The following is a 20,805-nucleotide window of genomic DNA, read 5'->3' on the forward strand; positions in this document are numbered from 1 at the left end:
GAAATTCTTACCATAATCATCGAGACGGCAAACCGTACTTCTTAAAACAAGTTTCAATTGTTAACTCATTTCCCTTTTAAGCATGTTTCGTTTGCTGTTTTTATATCTTGTACATTTCGCCTATTCCATCGACTTAAGTGTTAAGTGAAGCTTTTCATAAATTTGAATTCTAGTTTGTTTAATCACTTAATTAGTATTGCCAAAATTGTTTTTTTTACTATACTATACCAGCAGTCCCGCTATATTCTCCAATAGACAGTTTGTAATTTGATGCTTCGTCGCCTATTTTGAAAAAGTCATATCTTGAAAACGTTTTGTTATTCTCCGAATCTTCTATCAATATTGCCAATTCATATCTACCTTGTTCTGTAAGTGCATTGAGTTTCCGGTTTCCTGAAAGTTTAACATAGTAATAATATAACTTTTTTTTCTAAAAAATGATAATAAGAGGGGGTAAAAAGGCATTTATATTAGTTCAAATCACACGGATAAAAACAAATCTGATTTATACTATTTTGTGTCATTGGACATTGCTGTTGCAAATGGAAAACATTAAAAGAAAAAAATGGAAAATCTCCCCCATACAAAGCTCTGATTTGAACTTTTTTTTTGTTTTTTTTCAGCTTGCCAATTTGTAAATAACATTAGGATTTTCATTTTTGTTTCCAGTGTTATTAAGATAATATATCTATTAATTGTCGAGGTGCGCACCTGGTGAAATTGGTACAGTTTATGTAATCATACCCTGTGAAGATGTTTGAAAAAAAAAAACAAACCTAACCAGAATTCCTTAAGCAAATTCCCAAATCCATATTCATAGTCGATCCATCCGCGATTAAAGTCTTCCTCTTCCGTATATCTGTGTTGGAAAACCTAAACCGGTATTACATGGCATTAATATTAACTTATATAACTTACAATATTTACAGAGTATATTCATAAGTAGACTTCAATGTAACCTTAAAAATTGGAGGTCGTTTGATTTTAACTAATCGGAACATTTCCAACATTGTCGCACCAACCTAGCTTTTTATGTATGTAACGTTGTTGTCTTAAACGAAAATATATGCGATTTGAAATTGAATTAATAAACATATACAAGTTTTTAATTCCAGTTTGATATCTTCTAAAATTGATTATAAATTATTAACTCTGGCAAGTTAGTAAAAAAGATAATTCTGGCTATGTTTTGTAATCCTCTTTTAATATAATTCCTTTATATGTTTGTATGTATATGTCCATCGATTACTGTCAGATGTTTAAATCTTAGACTTCTTTGTGATGGCAAATTCAAAGATTAATTCAATTATTTTACCAAAAGTCACGAAAACAAATCGAAAACATAGCATAATTAACATACTGTCCATCCTCTTTTTGTTTTGTCTGTTTCCATGTTACAGTAAACTCTAAAGCTTCCAATGCCTATTGGATATATTGTATAGATACCACTCCCATGGTTTACATCAATGTCGGTACAGTCGATAGGTTTCCCTTGGAAGCAAAGTAACAAATACTAATAACTTTTTATTTGAGAACACACAGCTGTCAATAACAAGAGGAAAACAATAAAATAAAGAGCACGTTTTGTGTTAAACGTTGACTTTTCTACTTGTATATTTCTACAAAAGACCAACAGGGACTGACTCTTTTAAAATTTCTCAATTCTAAAATATCATTAACATTTGCTTTATATTTCTCAGTTCCAAGTTTGACATATCAAAAAGACAAGTTGGCAATTTCATATTCCGAGTTAACATACCACAGTCCATGATTACATTTTCAAGTTTTTAATTAGAAATAAGAATAACTGAGATTGACTTTAAATTTCTAATGCACATTTGTGGATAACTACTACATTGTATTTACAAACAAACTTTACCATAGCAAAATTGTATTAACTTTTAAAAAGTTTCTTATTTTATTAAATTTTCTGGCTATTTAACGTAAACAATCACAAGAAGGAAAAATCTTAGCAACACCAATTGTTTTTAAATTAATTGAAATAATGTTGTGGACAACTTGAGAAAAGGTTATAATCAATACAAGATTTAAAGCTGAGGATGTTGTGTCATAAACTTACGAAGTGAAATAACAATCTTGTGTAAATGTTCCTCTAATGCTTTCAGTTTTAAATTTTCCCCAGATACTTTCTGTTTCAAATGCTCCTCTAAGATCCTCTGTTTTTTCTCCAATTCTCTTTTCAATTGATCAATTCCTGTATATTACGAGAGAAATAAAAACAAACATGTCACAGAAATCTGCCGGAGCACCTGAGATCACCCCCAGTTTTTGGTGGGATTCGTGTTGCTTAGTCTTTAGTTCTCTATGTTGTTTCTTATTTACTATTGCGTTATCAGTTTTTTTTTGCGATCTATGAGTTTGACTGTCCCACTGGTATCTTTTGCGTCTCTTGATTAAGGAAAACTATTATTTTGTTTTCCCCTGCAACAATATTTGTCTTCTCTAGAACTAATCAAAGAATTACTGTTATCGTGTATAGTAGTCACATCCATTACCTACAAGCATTTACACGAAAGGGTAAATGAGTATTCACATTTCATAGTTTTATGCCCCAACCGTTCGTTCGTTCGTCTGTTCGTCCGTCTGTCCTGCTTCAGGTTAAAGTTTTTAGTCGAGGTAGTTTTTGATGAAGTTGAAGTCAAATCAATTGGAAACTTAGTAAACATGTTCCCTATGACATGTTCTTTCTGATTTTAATGCCAAATTAGAGATTTATATAATAAGACGATGTGGTATGATTGCCAATGAGATACATGTAGCTCTCAACAAGAGACCAAAATGACACAGAAATTAACAACTATAGGTCACCGTACGGCCTTCAACCATAAGCAAAGCCCATACCGCATAGTCAGCTATAAAAGGCACCGAAATGACAATGTAAAATAATTCAAACGAGGTAACAAACGGCCTTACTTATGTACATAAAAATAAACGAAAAACAAATATATAACACATAAAAAAGCGAAAAACACTGCATTACAAGCTCCTGACTTGGGACAGACACATACATACATAATGTGGCGGGGTTGAACATGTTAACGGGATCCCAACCCTCCCCTAACCTGGGACAGTGGTATAACAGTACAACATGAGAAAGAACTATAAACATCAGTTAAAAAAGGCTTAACTCATCAGATCGACAAAAATGCAAGTGGACGTGGCCGGGTACATGTACATCCAAACAACAAAAAGACACTAGGTACAGATCTGAGAGTACTCGCAGTTAACTGGCAGCTAGTTTAAAGCCACAAACAACTAATAAAAAATGCATCTAAGACTAAATTTATCCCATTGTCGCGGCCCACTGAACATAGAAAATGATAGTGCGGATGTACTTTGGACACATTCTTGTTTAATATATTTTACAGTAAATGAGATAGTTGTACTTATAATAGTATTTGCTAAAATTAGTAATAGAGTGAATGACATAATATTTAATGGTATATATTGGTTAAACATTGATTTTTTTCTTTATACATGGTATACGTTATATCAAATACAAAGTGACAGATGTCTTTTTAATTTTCGATTTTAAAATCAATCTGCACTGGTTCTATTATGTCTTAGTTTAACTAAGGCCTACTTCACTATTCCCTGTTATCAGTTGACCCTTATTTGTCAACATTTTACTGTTTGTATGTATGGTCACGCCACGTATATACATTGATTGTAAATATTTCAAAGTACCCTTTTAGTTATTATACACTACAAATTAAATATATAATAACTACTTCACATGTATTGAATATTAAATACCAAACTATTGCATACTTTGGATTTATAAAAACAACCAAAGTAACACAACTGTCGGCGCGAATAAATCTTCATACCCCAAGGAGGCAAGAAAACACATGCATTAATTGTAATAAATAATTGACCCGAATTTCTGTTATTTGAAGAAAGCTATTATTTTAAATTACAATGACAACAATTATTATTATCAACAATTGATAATAAAATTACCTTCTGATAGTCTTTCAACTTGGCCATGACAATCATGTCCTGCATCAACCAGTGATTTTCTAACATCATTTTTTAACTGCAATGCCAATCTTTCTGTATGATTAACATATATAGCCAGCGTAAGAAAAAGTATAGCACATATAAATAAAGAGAGAACAACGTTATCGTCCATACTAATATAGATTATCCATTTCTTTTTGTAACGTGTTTTTATGAATGCTGTACTGGTTATTTCCCTTGCGATAATTGAGAGAAAATTATTTGATATGGGTTAATACACAAATACGGATATTCTTTTTTAGTCAAATAAGCTGTTACACAATTTTGTATTTTATTTAAATTAAGGAATTTCTATCCCACATGTATGGCTTTTTGATTTCTTTTGTTATTTATATTTCGTTTCGAGTTTTCAAATATTTCAGGTTCGAGGAACACTGAATAGACATTAAACGTCAAAAAAAAAATTTAAGCATCGTATTCAGTAACATTCGTAACACATATTTTATATTATAGAAAAAACATAGTCTAATTTCAAGAAGAAAATTTAATATGAAAATTAATGTACAATTTGTGGTAAGTGAACCTTAATGTTTATTCAACAGACAAAATTACAAGATAATTTTTCGGTGAACACTCGCCTGAAAAATTAAATATAACATTATGAATGTGGCACGTCGAAAGCGAGTTTGATGTTGTTAGGGATACATAAGTACCCTGCCACGTCCGGTCTCTATGTTTTAAAAAAAAAAATGTCGCACGTCGAAAGCGCGTTTGATGTTGTTAGGGATACATAAGTACCCTGCCACGTCCGGTCTCTATGTTTTTAAAAAAAACGTTTTCTGCTTTGTTTACATCTGATAACTTTAAAGTTAAACATTTTTCGACTTGTACTTTTAATGTGTTGTAGCACCCCATAACTGGGTTGAGTGCTCACAAACATATTTCAACCTGAAACATTCTTCAAGTGCCTGTCCTAAGTCAGGAGCCTGTAGCTGGTTAATGCATGTCATGCTTTGTTTTTCGCAAATTGTGTTGTTATAAATTAAGCCGTTGGTTTTTTCAATTGAATTGTTTCATATTTTTTTTATATAGGGACTTGTTATTAACGACTTTACGGTAAGGGGTTTTATCATAGTTGAAGGCCGTATGGATAGTTGTCTCATTGACTATCGTCCCACACCTCCTTATTTTTATGTTTCAAATCTGTTTGATGATACCCTCGGGTTAACATTTCACCAGCAGTCGTATGTCTCAGTGAAAGTAATTAAATAGAACACTTTATTAGATGTAACTCCGTGCTTCCGATGCGACTTTTAAGTATAAATTTACATTCATCACATATACTCAAAACCACATCTTCTGGATTAACTTTAAATGCATAATCTTTATTGTCATACAAACATATTAAAAACATGTTTTTAACAAACGAAAAAAAACCAACATACCCTCATATACATAATATTTATACGCCAATTGTTGCAAAGTTTATAATGTATTGAATACGTTTAATACGTAACTAACAAATAGATAGGTTTATGTTATGCGCTGACGGAAAAAAAGGTAGATTGAAAGGATGGAGATGTAGATATGTTCTGTTTTGAAGATGGGATACCATTTAAGGAATGAAAAATACTACTTGAAGCGAAATAAATATTTTGAATGAAATTACCACTTTTTAAGAAGGCAATAATTAATTGGGTATGGATAAGTTTTGGGAACTTTTTCTTGGTAAAAGGGTTCATGGGGTGCTTAAAAATATAGGTCTACGATCGAAAGACTGTAAAGAGCTTGCCATACGCCAGAAATGGGGTCTTCAAAAGTTTGATGGTATAGCAGATGACACTTGGCGTTACTCAATATTTGTGTTTGTCAATTGTTTGTGATGAGTGGATTACAGGCGTCATTGTTTCAGCTAACGGAACTTTTGGGAAATGGCCTTTCTTGTATCAACTCGGTTCTTTCTAGTGCAAGTAACATATTTGGAACACAATCACATTATATTAATTATATTAATGAAAGCACTGTAAACATCACGTATAAAGGGAACCATGTCAGCCTCATGGAACATGATGAAATAATTCAACGCGAGAACCAAGATATCTAAAGCAGAGGTCAGACTTTGGGCTATCAAGGTACATGGCGATGAAGTCTGATAGTATATTTTGGCTAGACACTGCAAAATTAATTCCTGCGTCGTGAAGATTGGCCATTCAGCGCTGAAACAAGTTGTCAGTATTAGTTTTATAGAGGTTTTAATATTTATTAGAAAAAAATAGATCCTGTGAATTGCATTGAATAATGTATCAATTCAAATTTGAAAAAAAGTAATAACGTTTTAAAACATACTTTCACATGAAACAGTTGAATGTTTAATCAACAGCTAGACCACATTAAATGATTTAAATGTATAAATTTGCCATTCGTCTAGTGGCAAATATTTCATGTATGCAATCACCAATATAGCGTTTTCTTGCAGCTATTAAAATCAATATAAAATGAAGTATGTTATTGACTCTAGAGTTAGATCGACTGTGTACATGAAGATTAGTAAACTTATTATTCATTGACCCCTAGTCATTTTTTTTAAGTATTGGATAGCCACCTAGTCCTAACTATATCATGAATGTAATCCGCTATGAATATCATTTAATTATAATAAGTTTTGATCATTCATATTTCAAATACAACCATAATACATAAAAACAAATCCGAAAGGAAGACAACTTTGATATCCTAATGCATTTCTAGTTTACGTTTTTTTGTGATGGACTTGGTGAGAATTAAGTTCCCTAACCGGACCTAACATTGAAACTGATCTGCTCAGCACCTTGCATCTAGAAGCTAAAACGTTCTTCGGGTTTCCACGAAGTTTTTATGGACGAGACTGCTTTGTAATTTGTACTTACCTACAGCGTCATAAATAGGAACCAGTGTGCAATTATTTTATAATGCAAAGTTTGTGCATTTTTATAGTTGCAAATATTTCATGTATGCATTTAAGAAATCGAAAAACCTTTACTGGTTGTTTCTTTTTAGATCACAACGGACAAATAAACTGAATTAATGCTTTAAATGGGTTTATTTTACCTATATAATTTAATTATACAATATATTGATTATCAATTATGGTACATTTATATCACAATTTATACTAAACTACCTTATATATTGATTTTACGTTTTATGCAAAATAGATGCGGTTTGTTTACATTTTACATTAAATAAAATGTGACTGAAAAAAACCCGTATCAAATCACTTGAAATTACGCTCCTTTTCGAACGCTATACCTACTGTACATTTAAATATCACAAAATTGTGATAACACAATCAACTAAACAGACGGATTTAAAAGGACAAATACACATAACCATTGTATAATAACATTTCATGTCTATTGATATAATACATGTAACAACAATTCTTTATTACACGTTGTGTATCTATGTTTGTAAATACCGTGTGTATCTATGTTTGTAAATACCGTGTGTATTTCTGTATGTAAATACTGTGTGTATGCAGCCAACCCTTGAACAGGTACATGTATTCATGGTTGAAGGTAAGTGTATCATAAATGTTACTATGCCAAATAAATTAAGACACAGAAGTAAAATTTAATAATGGAGTTATAAAAAGTTTACTCCCTGTAGAAAATGTATATTAAGGCCGAGGATAAATTTTAATAGAACAGAGAGGCAGGCTATGCAAAGACTATCGCAGGAATTTCTTCTTTCACTAAAAACTAAAGATCGAGCCTTACAAAGCGCAATCTACGACCCCTCAAAGAGTAAATGGAGACGTCTTTTAGTATATACAATAAATATGTCTGTAGTACTGAGATGGATGAATAGATGGCTGACCAGTGGCAAATTAAGCATATTCGGGGCTAGAAAATAATACGTGTTATATATAAACCCTGGTTTCTACTAGAGCAACATAAGGGGGTTGGTCTGATCGTGTTATATCAGTAGAAATCAATACACAGGAAAACATGGCACCCAAGCATCCGGACACCTTCTGCGACATAGAGAAAAGTGGTTTCGGGTATTATTTAGGACTTTGAAATAAAATTCCTGTGACCAGGGAAAATGTAACTTCGTTTATTATTTGGCACTTGAATATAAAATTCCTTTAAACTGTTTGGATAACAAGGGGCCATTCAGTCAGACTCGTGTTACACAACCCTACAGATCAGACTTTATTTTGACCCGGACGTGTTTCGAACCAACGACCCATACTCGAGGCGAAACGAGACTATATGTCTGTAGAGTAATTTTATAAATGGAGAATAATATTTTAGTTTTAAATGTTACACTTGCATGAGTCAATTAACCTATATGTTTTGTTTCACTATATTTTGTTTTATTATGTTCACAAATTAAAATCTGTGGAAATTTAAAATCAATTTCAATAAAGGTTTGAAAAATATTTTTAAAAATAAAAAAAAATACAACCGCGGTATTTAGAGAATTAATCAATTAACAAAATCAAAATCAATGCAAAAAAATAGCTGAATATACACAACTATAAACCTTAGGTTTTTTTCAAATGCAAAAATGAAATAATCATTACGAATACAAACGTTAAACACCTGACTTTAGTAATACCTTTTAAATTGAAGCAAGTAAAGTCATGGCCTGCGACTAAGTAAAGTCATGGACTGCGACTAAGTAAAGTCATGGCCTGCGACTAAGTAAAGTCATGTCCTGCGACAAAGTAGTCATGGCCTGGGACTAAGTAAAGTCATGGCCTGTGACTAAGTCAGATGCTGCGGCTACATAATGGCATGTGCATCGACTAACTAATGTAATGTACTGAGACAAGAATGACGCAACACTAGGTTTGCTACTTCGTCAATGAGAAGCAGTTATCATGTAATATATACTTTATTCGTTTGATAGGTTCAGCTGGTACACCGACTTACTGTTGCTGTCATATTTATGTTTCTAACGGGTTCTGGTACATTTTAAAATTATTATAATTAAACACTTTGCATCTTTGATCACACGACCGAATGCTGTGTGTGTAAAGATTAGTTATAAATATCACATGCATAGTGAGGACGAGAACAAATTCTCAGTTAATCTAAAAGGAGATTATACAAAATTATATGAGCGGTATTAGGGGCGGGAGGTTTGGAGTGTCATTGGAACTAATGGTTGAGTTTGGTGAGAGGTGATATTTAGCCCCTCAAGGGGTTATTGCACTGAGTTTTATCTAGTCGGAAATTCACATTGTAACATAACCTCTACACGAGACACCGGATATAACGTTACTGTTTTTTAGGATCGTGTGTGGGTATATGTATATGTCATCTCCGAAGCTAAACTCCATTGGTTGTTTCCTATGTTCAGTGACAAATATTTCATGCATCAAATATTTATCAATAGATTACTTCTGTAAACCGGGTCAGCCTGATCGTAGACCATATTTCAATGTATAGTTTGTGTTTTCAATATTTCTGTAGCGTATATTGATTTACACAAGTCATACATTTCTTATTTAAAGTCATAAGAAACCTCAAATTAAAAAAAATATGCATATGTTTTTTTATAACTAAATGGATAGTTTTCATTATACAACTTATGTACATATTTTTTTTCTGAGGAAATTTTTTTAAGTTGTCCACATTTAGAAGAACATTTTATTTTCAATTGCTTCCTTCAAGGAAACAATTTGCCGACATATTCCGTACCTGAGCGTAACCCTCAGTCGTAAAAATCCGGTGGTCGCAATACGCATGGATCTGTCATTAAAATTAACAATTCTGTGATTGTACATGTTAAACACGTGCTCAATATTCATGCTTTTTTTTTTATTTGTTTTAAGGTTTATGTACCCTTCTGTAGCCATTTTTGTACGAACTTTTCAAACTTCAATTGTATCAAAACTACAGATATTATGAATAATAGAGATAGGCCATTTTGTACATATTCCAAGGGGAAACTTGATGCAAAGCATTATTTTTTACTGTTCCATTGCATTTAATAGAAAAAGAGGACTTTGTGGCAAATAAATCAAGATTTTTATAGAAAATCCACAGCCTTTATCCTTGTACTCTCATATTTGGCAATTTGATGACTGATAGATATAGGATTATTGCATGCAGTGCTAGCATTGATTTCCTTAAAACAAGTTTATATAAATATGGCCAAAATCAAGTACACCTTTTAGGGTACGCTCGACTTTAGTGACTCAGCACAAGGTGTTTTGGAATTTACAGGTTACTTAGAACTTTTTGTAAAAAATAAACACTAGCACATCATAGAAAATCAAGTGAGTAATTTATGTTTCAAATTTTATAACAAAAATCTCTGTATTAAAGGCTGTGGATTTTCTATAAAAATCTTGATTTATTTGCCACAAAGTCCTTTTTTTCTATCAAATGCAATGAAATAGTAAACAATAATGCTTTGCATCAAGTTTCCCCTTGGAACATGTACTAAATGGCCTACAAATGTATCTCTATTATTTATTATATCTTTAGTTTTGATACAATTGAGGTTTGAAAAATTCGTACAAAAATGGCTACAGAAGGGTACATAAACCTTAAGAATTGAATGCTTCTTTTTGTAACTTCATTGGGGTGTAAAAGCCTTGACCAAAGTACATTTTGTATGAAGCGGGGAAGCATTCAATACTTATAATTACATTTTTTTTTAGCTAGAATCATGAAAACACGAATTTTATCATTTTTTTTTATTTAATTCACATGTGCACTTTATTGTGAGACCTTGTGTTATCATGAATGAAAAGTTTTATTGAGTAATGCAATTGCTTAAGAAATAACACGTGATGTGCAGTTAGCCAATCAGAATAACGTATACATACATCTAATCTAATTATTACTATAAGCTGACAATCGGTAAACTTCGGCTTCAAAACACGGCATTTAATGAGCAGCCATATTTCTTTAATCATAACAGACAGAGAAAAAAAAAATGACGATTATACGTTATATTTGTCAAAAATGAGAAAATCGTGCACAGAGGACTAAGTTTATGATACATACATGCATTGGTAAAAGAATTGGATAAACATTTTCTTTCACCACTCACTCGTTTCATATGACTTTAAAGAACTTTTTCCTTTTTGTATTTTATTTTTAATTTGGTTTTACAGATTTTTGAAAATGCACACGGTATTAGTAACAGGAGGATGTGGTTTTCTAGGTCAACATGTAGTCAAACATTTACAACTGTATGGAGAGAACATAAAGGAAATACGGATTCTAGATTTCGTTCCTTTTGAAAGAAAATTAGGTAAACTATTAATAAAATGGCATCAACATTGGTCAGAAGAAAAAACATTATCGCTGGCCTTCATGAGATTCTATGCGATCTTTAAAAACGTCATGACATTTTAGAAAGGTACGAATGATAACCGAAGTCGGCCAGCGACATACCTTAATGATTTACTTACTACAATGATGTTTAATAGTTCACTTTTTAAATTTCGACTCCTTAATTTACTAGCCAGTCAACCCTGGGGTTGTGAAATCGAACCCCGCTGATGCGAGTGCACTCGACTCCAATCCTAATTGACTAGGATTGTCAGTTTTCCTATCGAAGGTCGGTGGTTTTCTATGTGCACTCCGACTTCCTCCACCAATAAAAACTGGCCACCACGAAATAGCCAAAAAGTGGCGTTAAAACACCATCAAAAAAGGGGGTGGGGGATGATGGGTTGGGGTGGTCCATAAAATAAATTCAAACGTAGAAACACTTTTCGAACTTTAATATCATCGTCTATTATAAGAAACACTGGAATATAATAATTTTCATTGCTGTTATTTTTACGTTTAGCGGCATATGTTTTTTCATGTTCAGGACTAGTAAAATGACAGTAAATACAAAACGCAGGTCGTTTTCTAGGGTTTGACTATAGTGAAGGACGGGAAATTTGGAATACCACGGAAAATATTTGAAAGGGACATCAAGTTAGATTTGCAACAAGTCACCAACGCACCCTACAAAGAAATGTCTCCATGGTTCTTTTCCGTAAACGGAGCGTACTATGCTAATATTGTCAGAAACATTTAGGCAAGGGATGAGAATCTGGAAGTCGTTTTGTGATAACCAACCGGACAAACCAGAGTCAATAACATTAACCTTAACTGATATATAAGGGCATGCTCGACTTTATTTCCAAACATCATGAAAGCGCACGTCGTACTTGCTTTTACGAGCGTCACGTAAAGCTCCACCGAAAAAGCCAACTCATCACTTAAATTGATCATAAATGATTTAAAAAGCATAAACAAGCTGTTTTATTGTCCCGATGATGCTGCGGTACCGGCGCGAACATATCGACAAAAGTAAAACCATTACCTTGCGTTACTCCGGCGGTTGTTTTCTTACAGTAAATGTAATTACAAATTTTATTTTTTGTTTGTTATTGTTATTGGCGTTGAACTAGCTGTCAGTAACTGCTAGTATTCTCAGATCCGTATACTTAGCGTCTTTTTGTTGTTGGGATTTACAAGTACCCGGCCATCTTCACTTTGGTTTTGTTAGATGTAGGTCTGTTTGTGTTCATCTGATGAGTTGAGACATTTTGATGACTTTTAGAGTTCTTATGATACACTGTTGCACCACTGTCTTAACTTAGGTGAACAGTTGGTGCCTTCAAACAAATCTAACCCATATTCTGTATGTGTCTGTCCCTAGTCAAGATATCTGTATTTAGGTGTTGGTGTTTGTTGTTTTGTTTCATATTTGATTTTCATTCATTATTTTGTACTTGGGTTAGGCCGTTAGTTTTCTCGACGTTTGAATAGTTTTACATTTGTCATTTCTGACCTTTTATTGAAGAGGGACAGTCAAACTCATAGATCTAAAATAAGCTGACAACGCTATGGCTAAACATGAGAAAGATAAACAGACAAATAAGAGTACACATGACACAAACTAAAGACTAAGCAACACGAACCCCATCCACTAGGGGTGATCTCAGGTGATCCGGAAAGGTAAGTAGATCCTGCTCCTTATGTGGCACCCTTCGTGTTGCTCAGTTTACAAACCCGGTAAATAGTCTAATTCATTAGGTCACATTGATGAAAAGGGAAGGGGATTTTAGTTACGACGTAAGCAACATATTCGCGGATATCTTCTGTGAAACGGTTATTCCATAATGTACGGTCAACCAACCCGTGATGGCTGACTATGCACTGTAACCGTTTCTCATTATTAAACGCCGTAAAGTGACCTACAGTTTAAAATTTCTGTATCAATTGGTCTCCTGTGGAGAGTTGTCTTTTTGCAATCATACCACGTCTTCTTCTTTATATTGTCTGTTTTTTGTTTGTTTCAGAATATAACTGTGATAAGACTATAACGTCAATCATTGGAGACATACAGGATGTAGAATTAGTCACACGAGCTTGTAAAGGGGTCGATGCTGTCTTCCATCTAGCGTCAAAAATAGATGTTTCCCTACTCCCTAACGTGGAATCTATGTATGATGTTAATGTAAAAGGTATGCATTTAATAAGTTTCTAATGTGTATGGAATAAATAGATGACACGTTCACAGGTGTCTGGATAGAAAATGTATCTTCAAGACCCGGATTCGAGATTTTTTAAAAATGAATAAGTTTTTGTATTACTAGTGAACTCAGCTTATACATGTTATAAAAAACAATAGACCTAAATTCGTCTACTAGGCTATTATATAAACGTCTTAAACAGCAATATAACAAAACAACTAGAAGCCATTCACTATATCGTCTACAATAAACAAGACATAATTTACTATGCATACAAAATTTAAAGCTCTTAAATAGTTGTTCTGTTAACAATATGTATATGTTGATCTCTAACTCCCATTATTCAGTTTCTAAACTGATCCATTTAAAAAAAAACAAGTATTTCTTAGTTTAATCCTACAGTATAATCAATTGTATTTCCAAAGTCTAGCAATAATCAGGTGATTAATTGTCTTACATACATTACTTTGTGTGTTCTGCAGGTACACAAAATATAATTAAAGCGTGCAAAGAACACGACGTACAATACTTGATATACTGCGGTACTTTGGGATCATTTTATGGGTACGACGCTGTTCGGAACGGAACAGAAACATCTGTGACTTTTCCAAAGAAATGTTCACATGGACATTACGGAGAAACAAAAGGGAAAGCTCTAGAAATCGTTATAAATGAAAATGGATCAAGCTTGAGAAATGGTGAGTAGTATATGGTTAGTACAAAGAATCAAATTATACAATGTGTCATAGAAATGAATTATGTCAAAAAAATTAACCTTGTAAACGGGGGACAACTATCCGTATCAGAAGATTAATCGAAAATCAAAAGGATACCATGCGCCTTAGAAAATTAGAAAATCAAAAGCCATAATTTTTGTTATAAAAAATTAACATTTGCATATTAAATATTAAAGATACCACTTAACTATACATATCACAAAAAAAATCCCAATAGGTCGACTAGGGTATGCATACATGGTCACAAAAGCTTCCATCACATCGCATTAAACACATTCTTATTCTATGAAAACATAGTTATTTCCAGTCGAATGTAAATGTCACTACCTATTCACACACAGGGCAGGTGTTTATTAGAATCTATTTATACGGTATACATGTATGATTAAGCTGAATTAAGCCGTAGCACATGTCCAAATCAACTGAGGCAAATCACCCAGCGGATCGAGGCGACACAGATTTGAGCCGAGCGAAGCGAAGCAAGTTTTTGTTCTAGGAGGTTTCGGGTGCCTTAAACGGGAGAAGAATATTTCAGCATTACAATGGTAGAGGTCAATGTATTTATGATAAAAAACCAAAAAAAAAAAAAATGCAACAGAAATGCGTTTTTTTTTTTATTAGCTAGCCTAGTAAGTAACAACACAAGTTTCAATATAACAGTGAATCTCTGTTGGTCTACCAAAACCTTCCGAATCTCTTGTGACCTGTACTATCGAAAAGCTTCAACACACGCTCTTTTCAACTGTATCATGCCTATGCACATGGAACATGGCAAGCCCACAAAGCCTGTCACCACCCATTGTAGCCCGTTCCCAGGTTTTCAAACGCCTTAAACTTGAAAACGATCTCTCACAACAGACTGATGTGACTGGCAGACTGCTGTCTGGAGGGTTCCTGCATTGCTACTGTCTTTCTTACCCACCTTTCAAGTTCACATGTTAAATCTTCCATGTTAGTAACGTCCGGAAATGCATGGAAAAGGAGTTCAATTAATCCCGGTGTTTTTTTTGCCTACAATTTTTGGAATGAGGTAATATCCTAACATTTGATTTTTTACCTCATCAGGAAACTGGCGTTGCATTTCACTAATGACATACAACCAGACAACTCTGATTATAATCAAAATAGAAATACGAAAAAAATATTTTCAAACAATACCAAAAATATATTTTATACTTTTATTAAAGATAAATAAAAATTAAGCCTTATTATACATTAAAAACTTCCATAGTAAAGGCGCTTCATGACTTTTTAAAATTAATTATAAATAGTTATTATATTTTTGGTCAATGAATTATTTTATCGATTAGAATTTGTTGTTCAGTGAGTTGATAGTGTAAACTATAGTGTTATCGATTAAAAAATAAACCAAGGAAAGTAATAAGCCAGCATACTTATAGGGGGTGTTTATACTCATGAGTTATCCTTTTCATCTTTTTCTCTTTTATGAACCCGTCTTCAACCAGTTTTGTAACGACATTAAGATTTGTTTCAATTTTTTATTTTGATTTGTATTCGGAACACTTATTTTTTCACCGTCTACAAGAGTCTTTGGATGGTATGTCAACTAAATGTATGCATGGATGGTGCTGGACCATGCCTATCTAACCTCAAAGTATGCAGCAGCATCATAAATTAAGTTCAGGGGACGATGTTGATTTTTAATTTTCTATATCTACCAAACTACCATATAGTCCTATCTATGGAACCCCCTTTTCCCCAGCAAGCCTTCGTATGATATTTCATTTTTTAACACCTCACAACTTCCCTCGTTCTGTGCTGTGTCACAAAATTCAGACAATCAATCCCTACAATGTAACTATTTGTAATTTACTATACATTATGTTTGAAAATTTATACTGTAATTATTCCGCTCATTTTGGGCGCCATGATTGGCAAATAAAATATTTGATTGTTTGTTTGTATTGGTATGATTTTTTACGCTGTTTACTTTCTTGTCTTTTAGGTAAAGTTCTACGAACTATTGGTATTTTACCTCCCGGGATGTACGGCGAACTTGATCCAACCAATACAATATCTCGTAACAGATCAGTGCGGAATGGAATATACTATCGTGTAATGGGAGCCATGGAGGCAAAACTACAATATAGTTATGTTGGAAATGTTGCTATTATGTTTGTCAAAGCGTATCAGTCATTGCAAAACAATGAAAAGCTTGGCGGACAGTACTATTTTGCAGTTGATGATTCACCACAACAGACACATATAGAACATCGAAAACCGTACATAGGCGAAACTATTGGTATTTCGTCATGGTTTGTGTCACATCGGTTTGTGTGTGCTGTACTCCATTTCATATATGTTTGCTTACTTATAATAAGTCCGTTTAAAAAGATAAATTTTCAATTATCCCCTAATGTAATTAATTTTGTCAATACAACTTTTTATGTAACATATGAGAAGGCAAAAATGATGTTTGGTTACAAACCTTTATACGACTTCAAAGAATCCATCCGCAGAACTATAGACAGTTTGCCTAGGGTAAAGTAGTGACCGACACAAAAATTGACTGAAGAAAAGTATAGAACACTTGAAAGTTTGCCGACAATAAACTATTGAGGAAGGACTTACTAGATTTAAATGTAAAGACATGCGTTGTTGTTATCTTGTAACCAGTGTTAAAGTGTAATTTAAAACTTAAATCTTATGCAATTTTAATTTTTTAGAGCTTGCTTGTAAACAGACGCCAGACAAATTTAATATTACAAACTTCATTTGTGTATGTTATAGTTGATCTTTTTAAAACCTTATATTTTATATGATTTCTAATGTAAAGAATAGTTAAGCTCACTCGTTTAAAACCATTACTGATATATAACAGAACTTGTCATCTTTTCCTAAACACTGTCATCATTCCTTACCCAATAAAGACTTTAAGTAGCAGTTTACCCCTCTTTTTACCTATTCGTTCCATTATTCCTATGAGACATACTTCACACAGGGGGTTCCCAAGAGCAATGAGAAGAAGCTAACATTATACAATCATTTCCCTTGAGAAATATGAAAACAAATGTTCACCAAAGAAAAGTCATATTTGCTGAGGGAATCGCCAGAGGGAATAATGACTTTTCAAGGATGAACAAATCTTCATATTTACCAAAAGAAAGGGAATGAATGTTTTATTCCACTTTCTGCACTTTATTTGTGTTCTTTAATATGATTATGAAAACAAGGAAAATACATAAAAGATAACAGCAACAGTTATAACAACATGACAAAATAAAAAGTTGCAAAGCAAAAGAGGTACGAAAGATACCAAAGGGACAGTCAAACTCATAAAACATGTGTATGATTGACATGTAAAAAGTATGTGAATTCTTGAGTATTTAATGAATTTGTTAAATGTGCATGTTTGTTAATGAGTAAACTATTTTTGATTTTTTATATGGATACTAGTAAGTTTCACTTAGTTGGTTTTATAATTGTGACTGTAATATTAACAGAATAGTTCGGATCGAAGGGGAAAAACCTGTTGACCAACAACAAGCTACTGGACAATTAAAATCGCCTGATTTATTAAAAATATTAATACTACACATCGTTTTTTCTCTCTACTAAAGCAATAGAATAAAGCATACAAGACACTAAAACTTTAAACCACCAAACATTATTTTTTGTAATTTCACTGATTCTGTATGTTAATCATCTTTTCACGGATATATTTAATTAAATGTTCTGCAATTTCTTTATTTTAAAGTATCTTAATTAAACTTGACCTTGTGATGAAAAACAGTAGTCATAGATCTCTTATTAAGTTTTTTTTCAATATTCTTGTGCGCGTATGGTAATTTTTCTTCCGCAATAATACATACATGTGTAGGTATTTTATGCCTTGCAAATATAAAAAAAATTGTAAGGGTTCGCAGTGTCTCGCCTACTTTTGCTGTAAATTGCAGGATCAACAAAAATGAGGGAAAAAATCAATAAAAATATTCCGCTTGATACCATGTTTGGATTGTAGGAAGCTTCTGTCCAAGTCTGGTAAAAAATCCTGGATAGTTTATGAATCTAATAAATGTTTTAAAAACTTTAACTGCAGACTGGATGTAATGTTAACTGGAAGAAAAACTAAGTCCATTTATAAGTAAAATACAGATAAACAGGTACAAAATATTAACAAAATTTCCTTCTAGATACTAGCTTTTGATCATAAACAAGCTTCTGTCTTAGTTTGGTACAAATAAAAAATAGTATAAGAAAGTTATCAAAATTTTTAAAAATTTAACCACAGAGTGTATGTGTTGTCTCCTGGCAGAAAAAAAGTCCATTTAAAGTAAAATATGGAAAAAATGGATTTGTCATTTTACAAAATTTACTTCTGGATACTATCTTATGATCATAAACAAGCTTCTGTCCAAGTTTGGTACAAACCAAGGATAGTTTAAGAAAGTTATTAAAATTTAAAAAACTACAACCACAGAGTGATGTAATGTTTTCCCCGCAGAAAAACTAAGTGCATTTATAAGTAAAATACGGAAAAAATAGAATTTTATCTGGATACTATCTTATGATCATAAATAAGCTTCTGTACAAGTTTGGTAGAAATCCAGGATAGTTTAAGAAAAGTATTTAAATTTTAAAAACTTTAACCACAGAGTGTATGTAATGTTTTCCCGCAGAAAAACTAAGTCCATTTGTAAGTAAAATACGGAAAAAATGGAATTTTATTTTCACAAAATTTACTTCTGGATACTATCTTATGATCATAAACAAGCTTCTGTCCAAGTTTGGTAGAAATCCAGTATGGTTTAAGCAAGTTATTAAAATTTCAAAAGCTTTAACCACAGAGTGAATATTTGTGGACGCCGCCGACGACGACACCGACGACGACGGAATGTAGGATCGCTTAGTCTCGCTTTTTCGACTAAAGTCGAAGTCTCGACAAAAAAGAAGGGATATGATTGCCAATGAGACAATCTCCACATTAGAACAAATACACAGACATTAAAAACTATAGGTCACCGACAGGCCTTTAACAATGAGCAAAGTTAGCTATAAAAGACCCCGAAATAACAAATGTAAAACAATACAAATGAGAAAACTAACAGACTAAAAGAAGGGCGAAAGATACCATAGGGATAATAAAACACATAAATCGAAAATAAACTGACAACGTCATGGCTAAAAAATGAAAAGACAAACAGAAAAATATTAGTTCACAAGACACAACATAGAAAACTAAAGACTAAGCAACACGAATCCCACCAAAAACTAGGGGTTATCTCAGGATGGTCATCGATCCGGAAGGGTAAGCAGATCCGGCTTCACATGTGTCACCCGTCGTGTAGTTCATGTTATTATAAACCCGATAAATATTCTATTTCGATAGTTCTTATTCGTGGTGAAAAGAGAAGTTGATAGTGGTTACGACATAAGGACCATATCCGATACCATCTGTGAAACAGTTATACCATAACAGTCAACCAATTCGTGATTGCGTCCGTACAATTTACGAAGGAATGATTTCAACTGAATCATTTGGAACTCTTGGTTTAATAGCTTCTTTGTGAGATGATTTATGTACACACAAGAGCTGTCATGATGACAGTAAACCGAATTTTTGAAGATTTATTTGTGTCCTGGTATTATCAATAAATTAAGGACCAAAACTCTTAAATGGTAAAAGTTACAATCATCAATATAATCAAGCTTGGCCTGCTTGACATCCTAGTTATCATAAGTGACATTATATTGAAATCTAAGAAAGTATATTCAGTAAGTACACACATTTGTTCAGCAGGGGTTGGTAGGCAGAAATCTTGAAGTCAAACAAGACAGAAATATGTTTATGAAATAAATACGAAACCATAGTATGTTGTGGTCACTCCAATTACTTTCTAGGATCCCACTTTCAAACAGTTGTTGTCTTGGAATATACACATAGTCATAGGAAGAATGATTGTGGTTTCATCGATATGAGATTAACCTACATTAAGTGCACGCATAGTACTCTGAAGTGGCCAATATTGATATATCCAAGAAGAACTGTGCAATAATTGGGTGTCACATTAGAACGTATTGCTTTTCTACCTCAGGCATAGATTACCTTAGCTGTATTTGACATAACTTTAAGGAATTTTGGTCCTTAATGCCCTTCAACTTCGTACTTTATTTGGCATTTTTAACTTTTTTAGATTCGAGCGTCACTGATGAGTCTTTTGTAGACGAAACGCGCGTCTGGCGTATATAAAAAATTTAGTCCTGGTATCAGTCAGTTTATTGATGTCAGACAATAGTGTGTTTTTAAATGATGACACTATCAACTGTATTCCCTCTTCCCCTTCTTCCTAATATTATTGAATCAGCCTGTAGACCTTTTTTTTACATATGCAAAGATGCCACAATGAGGTCTGTGTAAATGTATTACATGTGGGTCAAATGCAGATAAATTTAAAACCATTCAACATATAATGATGTAATGAATCAGATTTTTATCACAAGTTTCTTGTATAAATATTTATCATTCTGATATATAAAAAATCATCATTTCTATAATCATCTATGTGTTTGTGTAATGATCTTGCACATGTTGCATTATGATAGCAAGTTTTGGCTGTGCAAGTGGCAATTGATAGTAAA

The 20,805-nt window shown here is 32.8% G+C and overlaps 1 protein-coding gene and 1 long non-coding RNA gene across 4 annotated transcripts; one reads left to right on the forward strand and one right to left on the reverse strand.

Annotated features, from left to right (window-relative positions):
- Positions 1-280: 280 nt before the first annotated feature.
- On the reverse strand, positions 281-4,173 carry LOC143074914 (uncharacterized). Its single transcript, XR_012978161.1, has 5 exons — positions 3,985-4,173; positions 2,081-2,215; positions 1,361-1,491; positions 777-873; positions 281-393 (listed from the first exon to the last, which is right to left on the reverse strand). It is a non-coding gene; the product is annotated as an uncharacterized LOC143074914 (long non-coding RNA).
- A 3,233-nt stretch (positions 4,174-7,406) lies between these two features.
- Positions 7,407-17,762, forward strand: LOC143076915 (3 beta-hydroxysteroid dehydrogenase type 7-like). 3 transcript variants are annotated; one of them, XM_076252810.1, is made up of 5 exons: positions 7,407-7,541; positions 11,105-11,244; positions 13,295-13,459; positions 13,951-14,166; positions 16,172-17,762. In XM_076252810.1, exons 2-5 carry the CDS (start codon positions 11,115-11,117, stop codon positions 16,714-16,716), a joined length of 1,056 nt encoding a protein of 351 aa, XP_076108925.1. In that variant the 5' UTR covers positions 7,407-7,541; positions 11,105-11,114; the 3' UTR covers positions 16,717-17,762. The 3 variants fall into 3 exon arrangements, with proteins under 3 accessions (XP_076108925.1, XP_076108927.1, XP_076108926.1); XM_076252812.1 differs by lacking the exon at positions 13,295-13,459; XM_076252811.1 differs by lacking the exon at positions 11,105-11,244 and having other exon boundaries at positions 7,442-7,541.
- The last annotated feature ends 3,043 nt before the right edge of the window (positions 17,763-20,805 follow it).

Source organism: Mytilus galloprovincialis, chromosome 5 (assembly GCF_965363235.1).
Source record: "Mytilus galloprovincialis chromosome 5, xbMytGall1.hap1.1, whole genome shotgun sequence".
In the NCBI taxonomy this organism is placed as follows: domain Eukaryota; kingdom Metazoa; phylum Mollusca; class Bivalvia; order Mytilida; family Mytilidae; genus Mytilus; species Mytilus galloprovincialis.

Excerpts from the sequence above, each read along its gene's own strand:
- LOC143076915 (XM_076252810.1), top strand. The coding sequence starts at position 11,115 with ATGCACACGGTATTAGTAACAGGAGGATGTGGTTTTCTAGGTCAACAT. Across the intron at positions 11,245-13,294 it reads TCCTTTTGAAAGAAAATTAG|AATATAACTGTGATAAGACT; the intron begins GTAAACTATTAA and ends TGTTTGTTTCAG. Across the intron at positions 14,167-16,171 it reads TGGATCAAGCTTGAGAAATG|GTAAAGTTCTACGAACTATT; the intron begins GTGAGTAGTATA and ends CTTGTCTTTTAG.